We start from the raw sequence: 17,388 nt of genomic DNA on the forward strand, positions 1-17,388 counted from the left end.
GGCTGTAGGAGCTGTCCCTCTCGTATGTGTGCCTTGCCTGTATCCACGTCCTTTTTAACACCTACATTGATGGAATGCTGCTACGGCTTAGGTTAGTGATTAGGACACTAGTGCAAGACATTGGTGAACTTTAGTCTGGCTTTACTACTTACCTTCCTTCTCCATTTTCTACTTCCAGCTCTAGCACGGTCTCCAACCTCTGACAAGTCAACGGATTAAACACCACAGACACATCCGCCGTGGATAGAGGAGGCAGCACACCGCTCTCGGGAGACATGCAAAATCTTGAATCCTGCCCAAAAACAACATTTATGGTTGTGTGATTCCCAACAAGGAGAGGCAGAAGTGAGATATTAACTACAGATTAAATGTTTGCAGTGCCCTAAGCAAATCACCCCCAACACTTACAAGAACAACCTCCATATGTACAAAGCTCTTCAGTGCTTAAAGTGTAACATAAATGTACAGAACAGGAGATTATAAGCATTTCTGCAATATGCTTCATCCGTCAATTCTGTCCATTTTTACTAGGAAACCTTCAATAAGCTACGCAGCTAGCAGAAGCCATTGCAAGGGACGTCCGTGTCCAGCTAGCTGCAGAGCTGATGGCAGAGCTTCCTTCTTCACTGCGCCAGCATGCTCATCTGTGTAATACCACCCGAAGAGCTGAGACACGGACACCGGGCATTGGGTCGCAGTAGGAAGTGGCATGATGTGAGGAAGAGGGCCATCTGCAACACAGAGTGGCTTCATCTCACACAGCGCCCACGGATGAGCAGGAGCATTATAATAGTACACTATGGAGAAAATGATTAAATAACTCAATTAAAGGGCAGCAATTATTAAAGAGGTTGTACCAGAATAGACTTATCGCCTATCCACAAAATAGGTGATATAAAAGCCTGATTGGTCGGGGTCTCAATGCGGAGACCACCCCCAATCCTGACAAAGGGGATACTATGTCCCTCTCTTCTGCACTGACCCGTAGTGATGAAATGGTGATTGCTGAGTAAAAGAGAGAGGTGTAGTAACCCCGTGGTGGTGATTCTAGGTCGGCTAAGGACAGGTGTCTGATTTATTTGTGATGACCCTGCACATGGGGAGGTGCACCCGCCAGTCTAAACCTGCATAGAACAGGTCCTGCAATGTATGAGAGAAATGACTAAAAATCTAAGTTGCAACTCTGAAAAGAAGCAATTAAAGCATAAATAGTAACTTTCAATGGATAAAAGTTTCGAACTAGCAGAAAGACGCGTTTCGAGGAACAGCCTCCTCTTCTTTAGTGATGGCTCTCGGACACAAGCATATTTTACAGTGTAATACGCAGTGCCAATCTTTACATTATTTTCAATTGTGCCCTCACACACAGAACGCAAACTGCGCCTTCAAAGAGGATTGCAGTATCTTGCCACGTATCATGCGCGCATATATGCCAAGATAGCGTATGGGCATTGTTGGCATGCAGGAAGTACACAATGCATTGCCTACTGTTGCATGCTCCCGCGCAGGAGATACGCGTGCGGTGCGCTGTATTACATCACTCTTAAGCTGGGATGGAACACTGGGGCGGACAATGCAATGAAGATATAGTGGGATACAGAACGAGAATGAGCAAGAGGCGAGAAACAAATGGAATGGAAAACCAGAGATTTAAATACAAATATCATAAAGCATAAAATGTGGGCGAGAAAAGATCGGAATAAACAAGAACTGCGCGCTGTGTGAATGGAAATAACGTAAATCGGTCAACTCATCTGAGATAATTCATGGAGGTTTAGATTAGAAAAGAAACTCTCTAGTGACAATAATTACGGTGGAGGAGCGTATATATATATAAGCAGGGCAAGCATATAGAAGAGATCAAATCCTTATATTCTAAATTCCTAGATCATCAACATAAAAATACGTGAAAGGACAAATGATAAACGATAAAAAGGATAAAAAAGGCTAATTACGTATTTCATAATGAATTTAGATATAAATAGAGGATTTAAGGCAAAGCATATATAAACAATAAGTCATACTGGAGGCGTCACTAAAAAACGTGCATATTTGTGGATCAGGGTATACTTCCCCGTTTATACAGTAACTTATCATAGCCTGCGTACAAATCCATGTCTGATGAATGGAACGCTGACATCTATATTAGGACAAATAGAACAGATTTTTGAGTATTTGGACCCCATGGATGGATTACACCCTCCCTACATTGGAAGTTGGCACTTCAACAACCTCTTTATAAATACATTGCCCGAGGAATAGCCTTGGGTCCCCTTTTTGCCCCCTCCTGGGTTGCTGCCCTGTGAGATAGCCCCCCCCCTCGATCATCCCTACCTTCCTCCTTCTGCCCTCCTAATCTGTCGGTTGGCCCTGGCCAGGCCATTGTGGTTCGTGAACTCTTTCCATAACAGATGCAACAATGAAAGGTGGAAAAAACCTGGATAGAACGAATTTGAATTATCTGGTTACCACTGACCCAGCGAGGCCGCACTTTGCTTGTTAATTTCTCAACCATATACGCCTACATACATTATCCTACGGTCATATTCCTGGGTAAAATGGAACATTTTCAATATTGTTAAAAAAAAACGAAAAAAAAAAAAAAACACAAAAATTCATAGATCAGACAGGAGTACCGCAAAAATTCAAAAAGTACTGGCTAACCAGGGTAATACAAGTCGGCACATGAACAACGCTGCTAAAAACTAGTATCTAAAAAACATCAAAAAGGGGGTCTATTATCTATTATCTTAAAATAGCAGTGCAGTACTGTATACTTAATCTCCATGTGAGTGCGGCAAACGGTATACGGACTTCAGGAGTGCGACTCCACAGACAACTGAACTCCCCAACCAGCTTCTTAGTCATACCTATGAATTGTATGCAGCACTCCTGTCCGGCTTATGAATCCGTTTTTGCAAAAAATGTTATATATATATATATATATATATATATATATATATATATATATATATATATATATATACTAGGGCTGTCATAAATTTGTACATATATATATATATATACACACACACACACACACACACACACACACTATATATACACATACATATATTTATATTATATCTTTTATTCATAGGCGAATAGTTACGCATTAGAGATGACCGAACATACTCGTTTCGAGTAATTACTCGATCGAGCACCGCGATTTTCGAGTACTTCCGTACTCAGGTGAAAAGATTCGGGGGGCGCGGGGGGTGGGGGGGGAGGACTGGTGGAGCGGGGGGTAGCAGCGGGGAACAGGGGGGAGCCCTCTCTCTCCCTCTCCCCCCCACTCCCCGCTGCAAGCCCCTACTCATCCACGGCGCCCCCCAAATCTTTTCGCCTGAGTACGGAAGTACTCGAAAATTGCGGAGCTCGGGCAAAAAAGGGGCGTGGCCGAGTAGGTTCGCTCATCCCTATTACGTATTGTTCCCAATTTTACGTTTTTGGTTTTCCATCTTATTCCGTTTCTCGCCTTTTTCTCATTCTGTATCCCGCTATATTTTCATTGCATTGTCCGTCAGTGTTCTATCCCAGCCCAGCTGAAGAGGAGGCCGCGCCTCGAAATGCGTCTTCCTGCTGCTTCTAAACTGTTATCCAATGAAAGATACTATTTATGCTTTAAGTGCTACTTCTTTTCAGAGAGTTGTGCCAGATGTTTAGTTATTTCTCATACATCAGATTGACTAGAGCAGCAGTCACACATGCGCAGAGCCACTCCATTCATTTCAATGGGCTGATGGAAATACTCAAGTACAAGCGCTCAGCCGTCTCCTGCAGTCCCATTGAAGATAGATGAAGTGGCACTGTGCATGGGCAATCGCCACTCTATTCAATCTGATGTTACTCTGGATGGGTGCAACTATCTTGCAGTGAGAAGAGGAGGGGGGGGGGGGACACAGGAACCCATTCTCAGGGTCAGTGGGGGTCTCAGCGATGATACCCTCCCCGATCAGACTTTTATCACCTATGCTATGGATAGGTTATAGAAATCTATTGTGGTACAACCCCTTTAACAAACTGTAAACTGCTGTTCCTGCACTAAATATGAGAGTGCTGGCACAGCCAAGAAGGGAGCTCTGTATTCTGCTATGCAGCTAGCTAAAGATGGATCTCCCTAGCTGCATAGGAGGTTTTCTAGTAAAAATGTATGGAATTGGCTGATTAAACACATTGCAAAAAAATCTTATAATCGCCTGCTCAGGACATACAAAATAATAAATGACAGTTACACTTTAAAGGACACAAAGTTTTCCTTGCTTCACTAGTTTTATTATATTTTATGTGTAGCAGAAAAAGCTCCCGCTGCATATCTCATAGGATCACCTGCAGCTTTATGAACTTATGGTGCAAAGTCTGAATAATGGCCTGAGCGGGAACACGGCAGCTTATGCAGCATGACAGTGAGGTGTCACTTACAGAACACAGGGCCTGTAAAGCGGCACACAATGTCTGTGGTAGGTGGTCCATGTGCTTCTGTATGACACCTCCGTCTTCCACAGATACAACACTTACCTCCTCTCCTCTTACAGCCACACAACTTTTGCTTTCTTGAAACTTCCACTTTGCTGCCAACGGACTTGCATTTTCAATAGTGAATGTGCTAAGTGTTTTGTTTCCCAGTTTTATCAGCCCCAGGTCCAATGATGGGATCAGGATAGATACCGCCGGTCCCTGCGAAACAAATGCAAAAACAAACTAAGATTTCTAGTTCCAAATATCAGAAAGTGAAATGAAATCCAACCACAGTTTTACGGCAGTCACTTACGGCAGCTGTTTACAGCAGTGATTTACGGCGGTCAGTTACGGCAGTTATTTACATTGGGTCTTGATAAATGAAGGACCAAAACCCAACTTCTAAATTTCTGCTGACTTGGCGTTTGAGCCTTCTGTTGGATGAATACGTTTGGAGGGACATGTGTTGCCCAATGAACGTATTCAGCACGGTAGACGTTTTTCCCGTACGTCTCTACATGGAGCAATAATCTACTATGCCGTTTCACACAGTGAAAACAAAAATGCAGATGGACATAAGCAATACGGATGCTCTTTTAGAATACACTGTGTCAAAAGGTCCCTATGGATGCACTCCGGAGTGCGCCAGCAGCTTTCCTTGGGTTTGCTCTTAATGTAGTACAATGACTAAACGTGAACACACCATGAACTGCTGGATACTGCAGGGTACAATACATAAATGTAAGGGGCACAGAGGTGAAGATTATTTAGGTCCAGCCACTGTATGGTCATAATGCCCGATGAATAGTACAATGGAAAACAACAAACCTTAAATATGGCCTCCACGTGCAGAACCACGGGCTCGGGAGAATGGCGGACGCGGCAAATCACATTCTCGCTGGTGAATCCCGGCTTCAGTCCAGTAAACATCAATTCAAAGTCACAACATTTCCTGGACTCTGAGAAGACAAACAAGTCCATGTCAGCTATTCAGAGAAGACACAGAATTATATGGGATGTATTCCTATATGTATGTGTGTGTATACATGCATCCGTGCCTTCCCAGTCAATTACGTGAATATACACTACCGTTCAAAAGTTTGGGGTCACATTGAAATGTCCTTATTTTTGAAGGAAAAGCACTGTACTTTTCAATGAAGATAACTTTAAACTAGTCCTAACTTTAAACAAATGCACTCTATACATTGCTAATGTGGTAAATGACTATTCTAGCTGCAAATGCCTGTTTTTTTGTGCAAAATCTACAAAGGTGAATAGAGGCCCATTTCCAGGAACTATCACTCCAGTGTTCTAATGCAGAGGTCCCCAACTCCAGTCCTCAGGGACCACCAACAGGTCATGTTTTCAGGATATCCTATGGTAAGAACACCTGTGGCAATGTCTGAGGCACTGACAATAATTACATCACCTGGGCAATACTGAGGAAATCCTGAAAACATGACCTGTTGGCGGTCCCTGAGGACTGGAGTTGGGGAACACTGTTCTAATGGTACAATGTGTTTGCTCATTGGCTCAGAAGGCTAATTGATGATTAGAAAACCCTTGTGCAATCATGTTCACACATCTGAAAACAGTCTAGCTCGTTACAGAAGCTACAAAACTGACCTTCCAGTGAGCAGATTGAGTTTCTGGAGCATCACATTTGTGGGGTCAATTAAACGCTCAAAATGGCCAGAAAAAGAGAACTTTCATCTGAAACTCGACAGTCTATTCTTGTTCTTAGAAATGAAGGCTATTCCATGCGAGAAATTGCTAAGAAATTGAAGATTTCCTACAACGGTGTGTACTACTCCCTTCAGAGGACAGCACAAACAGGCTCTAACCAGAGTAGAAAAAGAAGTGGGAGGCCGCGTTGCACAACTAAGCAAGAAGATAAGCACATTAGAGTCTCTAGTTTGAGAAACAGACGCCTCACAGGTACCCAACTGGCATCTTCATTAAATAGTACCCGCAAAACACCAGTGTCAACATCTACAGTGAAGAGGCGGCTGCGGGGTTTTGGGCTTCAGGGCAGAGTGACAAAGAAAAAGCCATATCTGAGACTGGCCAATAAAAGAAAAAAGATTAAGATGGGCAAAAGAACACAGACATTGGACAGAGGAAGACTGGAAAAAAGTGTTGTGGACGGATGAATCCAAGTTTGAGGTGTTTGGATCACAAAGAAGAACGTTTGTGAGACGTAGAACAAATGAAAAGATGCTGGAAGAATGCCTGACGCCATCTGTTAAGCATGGTGGAGGTAATGTGATGGTCTGGGGTTGCTTTGGTGCTGGTAAGGGGGGAGATTTGTACAGGGTAAAAGGGATTCTGAATAAGGAAGGCTATCACTCCATTTTGCAACGCCATGCCATACCCAGTGGACAGCGCTTGATTGGAACCAATTTCATCCTACAACAGGACAATGACCCTAAACACACCTCCAAATTGTGCAAGAACTATTTACAGCAGAAGCAGGCAGCTGGTATTCTATCGGTAATGGAGTGGCCAGCGCAGTCACCAGATCTGAACCCCATTGAGCTGTTGTGGGAGCAGCTTGACCGTATGGTACGCCAGAAGTGCCCATCCAACCAATCCAACTTGTGGGAGATGCTTCTAGAAGCGTGGGGTGCAATTTCACAAGCTTACCTCAACAAATTAACAGCTAGAATGTCAAAGGTGTGCAATGCTGGAATTGCTGCAAAAGGAGGATTCTTTGACGAAAGCAAAGTTTGATGTAAAAACAATGTTATTTCAAATACAAATCATTATTTCTAACCTTGTCAATGTCTTGGCTCTATTGTCTATTCATTTCACAACGCATGGTGGTGAATAAGTGTGACTTTTCATGGAAAACACAAAATTGTTTGGGTGACCCCAAACTTTTGAACGGTAATATATATATATATATATACACACCTAATGCACACTCATGCGCCATCTTGCCTTTGTCTATCCAAAAGCTTTTTTTACAAAACAAAGGAAATAAGGGAAGATACCTCCTGCACTCGGGGTACCCTATATAAACAGCAGATGACACCACCTAAATAGACACAGGTATAGGACCAGTATGATGTATTCAGCGTGGTCTATAATAAAAAGCCCTCTGAGATAAATTTGGACAATTGACATGTACTCGACAGAGGTGGGCGCAACGTGTTTCGGAGCTCCAAATGCTACTTTCTCAAGCACAACATAACTGATAATAGGAAAGGGTTACAACAGAATCGTTATTAAAAACAACAATGGTTATAAATAGAGATGAGCGAGCGTACTCGGAAAAGCACTACTCGCTCGAGTAATGTGCTTTATCCGAGTATCGCTGTGCTCGTCCCTGAAGATTCGGGTGCTGCTGCGGCTGACAGGTGAGTCGCAGCGGGGAGCAGGGGAGAGCGGGCGGGAGAGAGGGAGAGAAAGATCTCCCCTCCGTTCCTCCCCGCTCTCCCCTGCAGCTCCCCGCTCTGTGCCGGCACCCGAATCTTTAGCCCCGAGCACAGCGGTACTCGGATAAAGCACATTACTCGAGCGAGTAGTGCTTATCCAAGTACGCTCGCTCATCTCTAGTTATAAAGACAGAGGATGTAGAAACAAACAGAGGGAGGTGGAGTCGGGGAGGAAGAAAAGGGCCATCACATATACAATAAAAAAAATAGGAGGTATTACAAAGTAAATAAACTCTAGGTAAAACAAGACATTACCACCTCCATCTGATATGGGATGATATATCGTTACCTCAATAATCAGCATTTAATAGATTAATAAATAGATGAAAAAAACCAAAAAAAGCTCCGGGCCCCGACAGAGGAGACCCGCGCCGCGTCCGGACAGGTGAGTGGTGTAATTTTTGGCCTCATGTCTGCAGGCACGGGTGTAATCTGCTGTGGGATTCTTCACTGGGAAACCATGCGGGCCGGTGGACATGAGGCCTTACTCTGGAGAGCTTATAGACCAACACAGCAACAACCCGGAGCGCATTCAGACCAGCGGCACCGCACAGACTGAGGTTTAAGGACCAATGAGAACAAATGAGTTGTAATTCTCAGGGAACCTGGGTCCGGGTACTGGAAGTCCCTGAAACTGCCCGCAACTCCTGTCCCTACCTACTTGTTCCCCTGGGCTAAGCCCAAGGGCGACAACTGGGCGACAGTCCCTAGACTCTCTAGGGATGCTGGGCAAGGGGTCAGGTTACGAACAAACACGGAGACAAACAAACACAGAGGCTGGTCAGATCCGGGTCGGCAACAGGAGAGTACTACGTACTCGGGGTTAGGCGAAGGTGAAGTCAGGGTCCAAGCAAGTAAGTCAAACAGAGAGTCAGTCAATCCTAAGGAACGCGAGTGCGCAGAAGACCGAACATACACTGGCAATCATGCTTGATACTGAGCAGCTTAAATGCTGTCAGAACTCCCGCCGCAGCAGCTGATTGGGGCGGAGAGCCTGACAGCAACAGGAGCCAATCAGGGAAGCTGGGAGCACTAGCCTCCGGAACCCTGCTAACAACAGGGAGAGACAGAGAGGGTGTGCCCGGCTGCCGTGGCAACAAGGACGCGGCGCAGGATGGCACATGCCGTGTCCCTAGCAACTCGGCGGTGTTCATGAATATCACGGCCAGGGGAGGTTACCCACACCAGGGCTCCCCAGCACTGCACCCCGGCAGCCCGGCTGACAGGCCCAGCGGCGTGGGCATGGAAACCCTGAGCACCACTGGTCCTGACAGTTGTAAGCTCTACATACTCATAATCAAGGTGTCTCCTGGCAATTTTTTGGTCTAAAACCTGTAAATATAAAAGGAGAAATAAGGAGAAATTGTCTTGATTATACAAGTTCTGTGTGGTCAGTCAATGATTCTGCAAGCAGCGCATAACTCAACCCTTTTTGAATTCGGAAAGCAAGAATATCAGGAACCCTCAGAACCTTCCCTAGATAGAGCAAGAGGTACTTCCCACACTTAGGAGAAATTGGACTTAAACTATATAGATCTCTAGACCTAACTTGTGTGATTGTCCAGATGCTAGATCTCGTTAGGCAGCAGCTAGATAGAATCTTCTATTAGCTCACATCTAAGGTGTAACTGAGGGTTCCTGATGAAGTGTTAGATACAGGGAACATTGAACCAAGAACCAATCAATTACATTCTTGAACCAAGATACTATAAAATGAGCCTAGAACCAATCAAGTCTAGAATTAAAATGTCAGGGATCATTTAGTGGGTCTTTCAAGGTGAATGAATGAGACTATCCTGAATGTCTCAGTCCATTTACTGGCTCTGACTCGACCTACCTACGCTATTACTCGACCTACAAGCCATTTTTAACCCTCTATTTCTTTGACCGGCGCTTTTCTCATCCTCCAGAACGCAACTGGTCAATAGAATTTTCGGATCTGATGAACGCTTAGCGGATCCTTATCTTTGGATCACTGAGACAATAATCTGCCAGCTGGTTGACTATTTGTGTGCTGTTTGTATGTTTGTGGACCAGCGCACCTACTTCCATTAATCCTTGCCGCGGGTGGGCCCACGGAGTCTCTACATACGTGTGTATGCTTTCAGCCCCAATTTTTAATACTTCCAATAAAGTGTAGTTTTAACGGCGTCTATAATCCTGTCAATAGACCTCTTTTCTGTGACAATGGCATCTGTTTCCTGCTGAGCAATAAATGCTGCCACTACGCTTCCGCCTCCTCGTTCTCGGTCATATCTTCGTACAACCCATGGCCGCTACCCATGTACAGATGCTGTACACACATGCACACAAATACACACACACACACACACACACACACAAGGTAGTTACATACATACATACATGTCTTAACTCTGGGAATACTTTTCATGGAAAGCTATGCAATTTTTACAACTGAATTTTGGGCCACTTTGAGACCAGACCGGTGACTTTTTGCACTTATATGCTGGGTCCCACCACTTTTTTAAAAAGTGGGTGGTACCTACAGTTAAGGGGCATGGCCATGCACGGCCCGTCACATTTACTAAACTTTAAGTATAGCAGAAACCTACTCCAACTTGGAGCTGGCAGAAAGTTACAAGTGGTGCATGCAGGTTACTACATTTGTCACAGGAGCTTTGGTTTGCAATTAACTTAGACCAACGTATGACACGACGATCTAACTAAAAGTGGCCCAATGTTTTTAGGCCTTGCACTGATGAGGGCTAGCAAGCTGGAAACATCTGTATATAGCTCTACGACATAAGAATACATCGGCAGTTCTAGGTAGATAAAGTGAATGACTGGCGCAGCTCCCTCCAGCATCCTAAAATAAAGAATAAACCCCTTATTTTGGAGTTTAGGGGCATGCAGACACCTTCCCTCTTATAAGGGCCATGCTTTTGGCTTTTATCACTCTACACCATCGCTGCTTCTTTATCCTGTCATGTTGTACGTTCAGATACATCCCAGAGTCAGGGTGGTTTTACACGGCTTGATGTGTAAAGGCCCATTAGTATAAGGTAAGAGTATAATGCACATTATCACATATGGAAAGACTAACAGTCCATGAGTACCGATGTTCCCGGAGTTCGGCTCGGTCTGAATAATGTTGGGCGATGAGATGTTTTCCCACTGGTACTGGATTGTGGACTTGCTGTTGTTCCACATCTACAAGACATTGCACAACATATTACAAAAAAAGGAAAAATTGCATAATGATGCAAATGAGCAAAGAAATGGAGCGGGATCACCCCGGCAGCTGGACCATAAAAACAATAGATAAGAGCATAAATTAGCTAATTTCCTAAAAAGTAAACAGATTGCCAAACCGCACTTACTGCAGCCCATCAGTCTGCTGATTACTAACGCTATTTACTATGGATACGGACCTTAAACTTCTTCCTCATAGGACTGCTAATAAAACTTTCCCCGGAGAAGATGACTGCATAAGGCTCCAGAAGCACATGGAATGGCTCCGTGGTCCCTTTAATCTCCAGGTCAATGACTATGACGTCTTGTATTGTAGGACGCAGCTCAGTAAGGCTGGAGGGTTGCTGCTCTGCACTGCATATAATGAAGAGGGAAAGAAAAGTTTATTAACTGCAGCAATGGACACTTATTGTAATGTGTGTTATATATTACAGACAATCGGCAGAGGTTACAGCCCACATAACACTTATCGTAATGTGTGTTATATATTACAGACAATCGGTAGAGGTTACAGCTCACATAACACTTATTGTAATGTGTGTTATATATTACAGACAATCGGCAGAGGTTACATCTCACATAACACTTATTGTAAGGTGTGTTATATATTACAGACAATCGGCAGAGGTTACATCTCACATAACACTTATTGTAATGTGTGTTATATATTATACAGACAATCGGCAGAGGTTACAGCTCACATAACACTTATTGTAATGCGTGTTATATATTATACAGACAATCGGCAGAGGTTACATCTCACATAACACTTATTGTAATGCGTGTTATATATTATACAGACAATCGGCAGAGGTTACAGCTCGCATAACACTTATTGTAATGTGTGTTATATATTATACAGACAATCGGTAGAGGTTACAGCTCACATAACACTTATTGTAATGTGTGTTATATATTACAGACAATCGGCAGAGGTTACAGATCACATAACACTTATTGTAATGTGTGTTATATATTACAGACAATCGGCAGAGGTTACAGCTCACATAACACTTATTGTAATGTGTGTTATATATTACAGACAATCGGCAGAGGTTACATCTCACATAACACTTATTGTAATGTGTGTTATATATTATACAGACAATCGGCAGAGGTTACAGCTCACATAACACTTATTGTAATGTGTGTTATATATTACAGACAATCGGCAGAGGTTACAGCTCACATAACACTTATTGTAATGTGTGTTATATATTACAGACAATCAGCAGAGGTTACAGCCCACATAACACTTATTGTAAGGTGTGTTATATATTATACAGACAATCGGCAGAGGTTACAGCTCACATAACACTTATTGTAAGGTGTGTTATATATTACATACAGACAATCGGCAGAGGTTACAGCTCACATAACACTTATTGTAAGGTGTGTTATATATTACATACAGACAATCGGCAGAGGTTACAGCCCACATAACACTTATTGTAAGGTGTGTTATATATTATACAGACAATCGGCAGAGGTTACAGCTCACATAACACTTATTGTAAGGTGTGTTATATATTACAGACAATCGGCAGAGGTTACAGCTCACATAACACTTATTGTAATGTGTGTTATATATTACAGACAATCAGCAGAGGTTACAGCCCACATAACACTTATTGTAAGGTGTGTTATATATTATACAGACAATCGGCAGAGGTTACAGCTCACATAACACTTATTGTAAGGTGTGTTATATATTACATACAGACAATCGGCAGAGGTTACAGCTCACATAACACTTATTGTAAGGTGTGTTATATATTACATACAGACAATCGGCAGAGGTTACAGCCCACATAACACTTATTGTAAGGTGTGTTATATATTATACAGACAATCGGCAGAGGTTACAGCTCACATAACACTTATTGTAAGGTGTGTTATATATTACATACAGACAATCGGCAGAGGTTACAGCTCACATAACACTTACTGTAATGTGTGTTATATATTATACAGACAATCGGCAGAGGTTACAGCTCACATAACACTTATTGTAATGTGTGTTATATATTACAGACAATCGGCAGAGGTTACAGCTCACATAACACTTATTGTAATGTGTGTTATATATTACAGACAATCGGCAGAGGTTACAGCTCACATAACACTTATTGTAAGGTGTGTTATATATTACAGACAATCGGCAGAGGTTACAGCTCCCATAACACTTATTGTAATGTGTGTTATATATTACAGACAATCGGCAGAGGGTACAGCTCACATAACACTTATTGTAATGTGTGTTATATATTACAGACAATCGGCAGAGGGTACAGCTCACATAACACTTATTGTAATGCGTGTTATATATTATACAGACAATCGGCAGAGGTTACAGCTCACATAACACTTATTGTAATGTGTGTTATATATTACAGACAATCGGCAGAGGGTACAGCTCACATAACACTTATTGTAATGTGTGTTAAATATTACAGACAATCGGCAGAGGTTACAGCTCACATAACACTTATTGTAAGGTGTGTTGTATATTATACAGACAATCGGCAGAGGTTACAGCTCACATAACACTTATTGTAATGTGTGTTATATATTATGCAGACAATCGGCAGAGGTTACAGCTCACATAACACTTATTGTAATGTGTGTTATATATTATACAGACAATCGGCAGAGGTTACAGGTCACATAACACTTATCGTAATGTGTGTTATATATTACAGACAATCGGTAGAGGTTACAGGTCACATAACACTTCTTGTAATGTGTGTTATATATTATACAGACAATCGGCAGAGGTTACAGCTCACATAACACTTCTTGTAATGTGTGTTATATATTATACAGACAATCGGCAGAGGTCACATCTCAAATAACACTTATTGTAATGTGTGTTATATATTATACAGACATTTGGCAGAGGTTACAGCTCACATAACACTTATTGTAATGTGTGTTATATATTACAGACAATCGGCAGAGGTTACAGCTCACATAACACTTATTGTAATGTGTGTTATATCTTATACAGACAATCGGCAGAGGTTACAGCTCACATAACACTTATTGTAATGTGTGTTATATATTATACAGACAATCGGCAGAGGTCACATCTCACATAACACTTCTTGTAATGTGTGTTATATATTATACAGACAATCGGCAGAGGTTACAGCTCGCATAACACTTATTGTAATGTGTGTTATATATTATACAGACAATCGGCAGAGGTTACAGCTCACATAACACTTATTGTAATGTGTGTTATATATTATACAGACAATCGGCAGAGGTTACAGCTCACATAACACTTATTGTAATGTGTGTTATATATTATACAGACAATCGGCAGAGGTTACAGCTCACATAACACTTATTGTAATGTGTGTTATATATTATAGACAATCGGCAGAGGGTACAGCTCACATAACACTTATTGTAATGTGTGTTATATATTATACAGACAATCGGCAGAGGTTACAGCTCACATAACACTTATTGTAATGTGTGTTATATATTATACAGACAATCGGCAGAGGTTACAGCTCACATAACACTTATTGTAATGTGTGTTATATATTATACAGACAATCGGCAGAGGTCACATCTCACATAACACTTCTTGTAATGTGTGTTATATATTATACAGACAATCGGCAGAGGGTACAGCTCACATAACACTTATTGTAATGTGTGTTATATATTATACAGACAATCGGCAGAGGTTACAGCTCACATAACACTTATTGTAATGTGTGTTATATATTATACAGACAATCGGCAGAGGTTACAGCTCACATAATACTTATTCCATTAGAAATAACAGTAAAAGAATTGCTGATAGGAGTGTGAAGAAAAAAGTCACCACTGCTATGGATGTGCTGGGAGGTCGAGTCTAAGCATATCAATGACCACAATTTATAGAACTACTAGCGGATTACTCGGCGTTGCCCGTGTATTTTCTTTTTTGACATGAAAAGAATTTGAATATGTGTGTGTATGTGTATATATATATATAAATGTGTACTGATTTAATATATTAGTAAATGAGGAGGAGGTCGTCAGTGTAATGTTAGTATTTGTATAGAAGAGAAGATGGTGGCAGCATACATGGTGCTTGTTCAGAAAAGTTCCTTTATTTCTCCGAATATTTTTCATAATATTAGTATTTGAGGAGACGGTTGTCTGTGTAATATATTGGTATATGAGGTGCAGGTCGTCTGTGTAATATCTTACTGCATGAGGAGGAGTTCGTATGTGTAATATCTTACTGCATGAGGAGGAGGTCGTCTGTATAATATATTAGTATATGAGGAGGAGGCGGTCTGTATAATATGTTACTGCATGAGGAGGAGGTCGTCTGTGTAATGTATTGGTATATGACGAGGTTGTCTGTGTAATATCTTATTGCATGAGGAGGAGGTCGTCTGTGTAATGTATTGGTATATGACGAGGTTGTCTGTGTAATATCTTATTGCATGAGGAGGAGGTCGTCTGTGTAATATCTTACTGCATGAGGAGGAGGTCGTCTGTGTAATATCTTACTGCATGAGGAGGAGGTCGTCTGTGTAATATCTTACTGCATGAGGAGGAGGTCGTCTGTGTAATGTATTGGTATATGACGAGGTTGTCTGTGTAATATCTTATTGCATGAGGAGGAGGTCGTCTGTGTAATGTATTGGTATATGACGAGGTTGTCTGTGTAATATCTTACTGCATGAGGAGGAGGTCGTCTGTGTAATATCTTACTGCATGAGGAGGAGGTCGTCTGTGTAATATCTTACTGCATGAGGAGGAGGTCGTCTGTGTAATATCTTACTGCATGAGGAGGAGGTCGTCTGTGTAATATCTTACTGCATGAGGAGGAGGTCGTCTGTGTAATATCTTACTGCATGAGGAGGAGGTCGTCTGTGTAATATCTTACTGCATGAGGAGGAGGTCGTCTGTGTAGTATCTTACTGCATTAGGAGGAGGTTGTCTGTGTAATATGTTGGTATATGAGGAGGAGGTCGTCTGTGTAATATTTTACTGCTTGAGGAGGAGGTTGTCTGTGTAATATATTAGTATATGAGGAGGAGGTGGTCTGTGTAATATATTAGTATATGAGGAGGAGGCGGTCTGTGTAATATGTTACTGCATGAGGAGGAGGTCGTCTGTGTAATGTATTGGTATATGACGAGGTTGTCTGTGTAATATCTTATTGCATGAGGAGGAGGTCGTCTGTGTAATGTATTGGTATATGACGAGGTTGTCTGTGTAATATCTTATTGCATGAGGAGGAGGTCGTCTGTGTAATATCTTACTGCATGAGGAGGAGGTCGTCTGTGTAATATCTTACTGCATGAGGAGGAGGTCGTCTGTGTAATATCTTACTGCATAAGGAGGAGGTCGTCTGTGTAATATCTTACTGCATGAGGAGGAGGTCGTCTGTGTAATATCTTACTGCATGAGGAGGAGGTCGTCTGTGTAATATCTTACTGCATGAGGAGGAGGTCGTCTGTGTAGTATCTTACTGCATTAGGAGGAGGTTGTCTGTGTAATATGTTGGTATATGAGGAGGAGGTCGTCTGTGTAATATTTTACTGCTTGAGGAGGAGGTGGTCTGTGTAATATGTTAGTATATGAGGAGGAGGCGGTCTGTGTAATATATTAGTATATGAGGAGGAGGCGGTCTGTGTAATATGTTACTGCATGAGGAGGAGGTCGTCTGTGTAATATATTGGTATATGACGAGGTTGTCTGTGTAATATCTTATTGCATGAGGAGGAGGTCGTCTGTGTAATATCTTATTGCATGAGGAGGAGGTCATCTGTGTAATATCTTACTGCATGAGGAGGTCGTCTGTGTAATATCTTATTGCATGAGGAGGAGGTCATCTGTGTAATATCTTACTGCATGAGGAGGAGGTCGTCTGTGTAATATCTTATTGCATGAGGAGGAGGTCGTCTGTGTAATATATTGGTATATGATGAGGTTGCCTGTGTAATATCTTATTGCATGAGGAGGAGGTCGTCTGTGTAATATCTTACTGCATGAGGAGGAAGTCGTCTGTGTAGTATCTTACTGCATGAGGAGGAGGTCATCTGTGTAATATATTGGTATATAAGGAGGTTGTCTGTGTAGTATTATTATTCGAGGAGGTCGTCTGTGTAATATCTTACTGCATGAGGAGGAGGCTGTCTGTGTAATATTAGTATTTGAGGAGGAAGTGGTCTGTGTAATATTAGCATTTGAGGAGGAGGAGGAAGTTGTCTGTGTAAGATATTATTATCTGAGGAGCAGGAGGTCTGTGTGATAC

The 17,388-nt window shown here is 42.1% G+C and overlaps 1 protein-coding gene across 2 annotated transcripts in view; it reads right to left on the bottom strand.

Moving 5' to 3' along the window:
• The window catches only part of DLEC1 (DLEC1 cilia and flagella associated protein), a 102,250-nt gene that overhangs the window by 37,326 nt on the left and 47,536 nt on the right, over window positions 1-17,388 (bottom strand). For both annotated transcript variants that reach the window (XM_066585791.1, XM_066585792.1), the window contains exons 17-21: window positions 11,291-11,465; window positions 10,976-11,069; window positions 5,287-5,417; window positions 4,519-4,677; window positions 153-292 (exon numbers count right to left, since the gene is read on the bottom strand). In XM_066585791.1, the coding sequence (XP_066441888.1) occupies window positions 153-292; window positions 4,519-4,677; window positions 5,287-5,417; window positions 10,976-11,069; window positions 11,291-11,465 (699 nt within the window). The remainder of the gene's footprint in view (window positions 1-152; window positions 293-4,518; window positions 4,678-5,286; window positions 5,418-10,975; window positions 11,070-11,290; window positions 11,466-17,388) is intronic.

The sequence above is a fragment of the Eleutherodactylus coqui genome, chromosome 12, assembly GCF_035609145.1.
Source record: "Eleutherodactylus coqui strain aEleCoq1 chromosome 12, aEleCoq1.hap1, whole genome shotgun sequence".
NCBI lineage: Eukaryota > Metazoa > Chordata > Amphibia > Anura > Eleutherodactylidae > Eleutherodactylus > Eleutherodactylus coqui.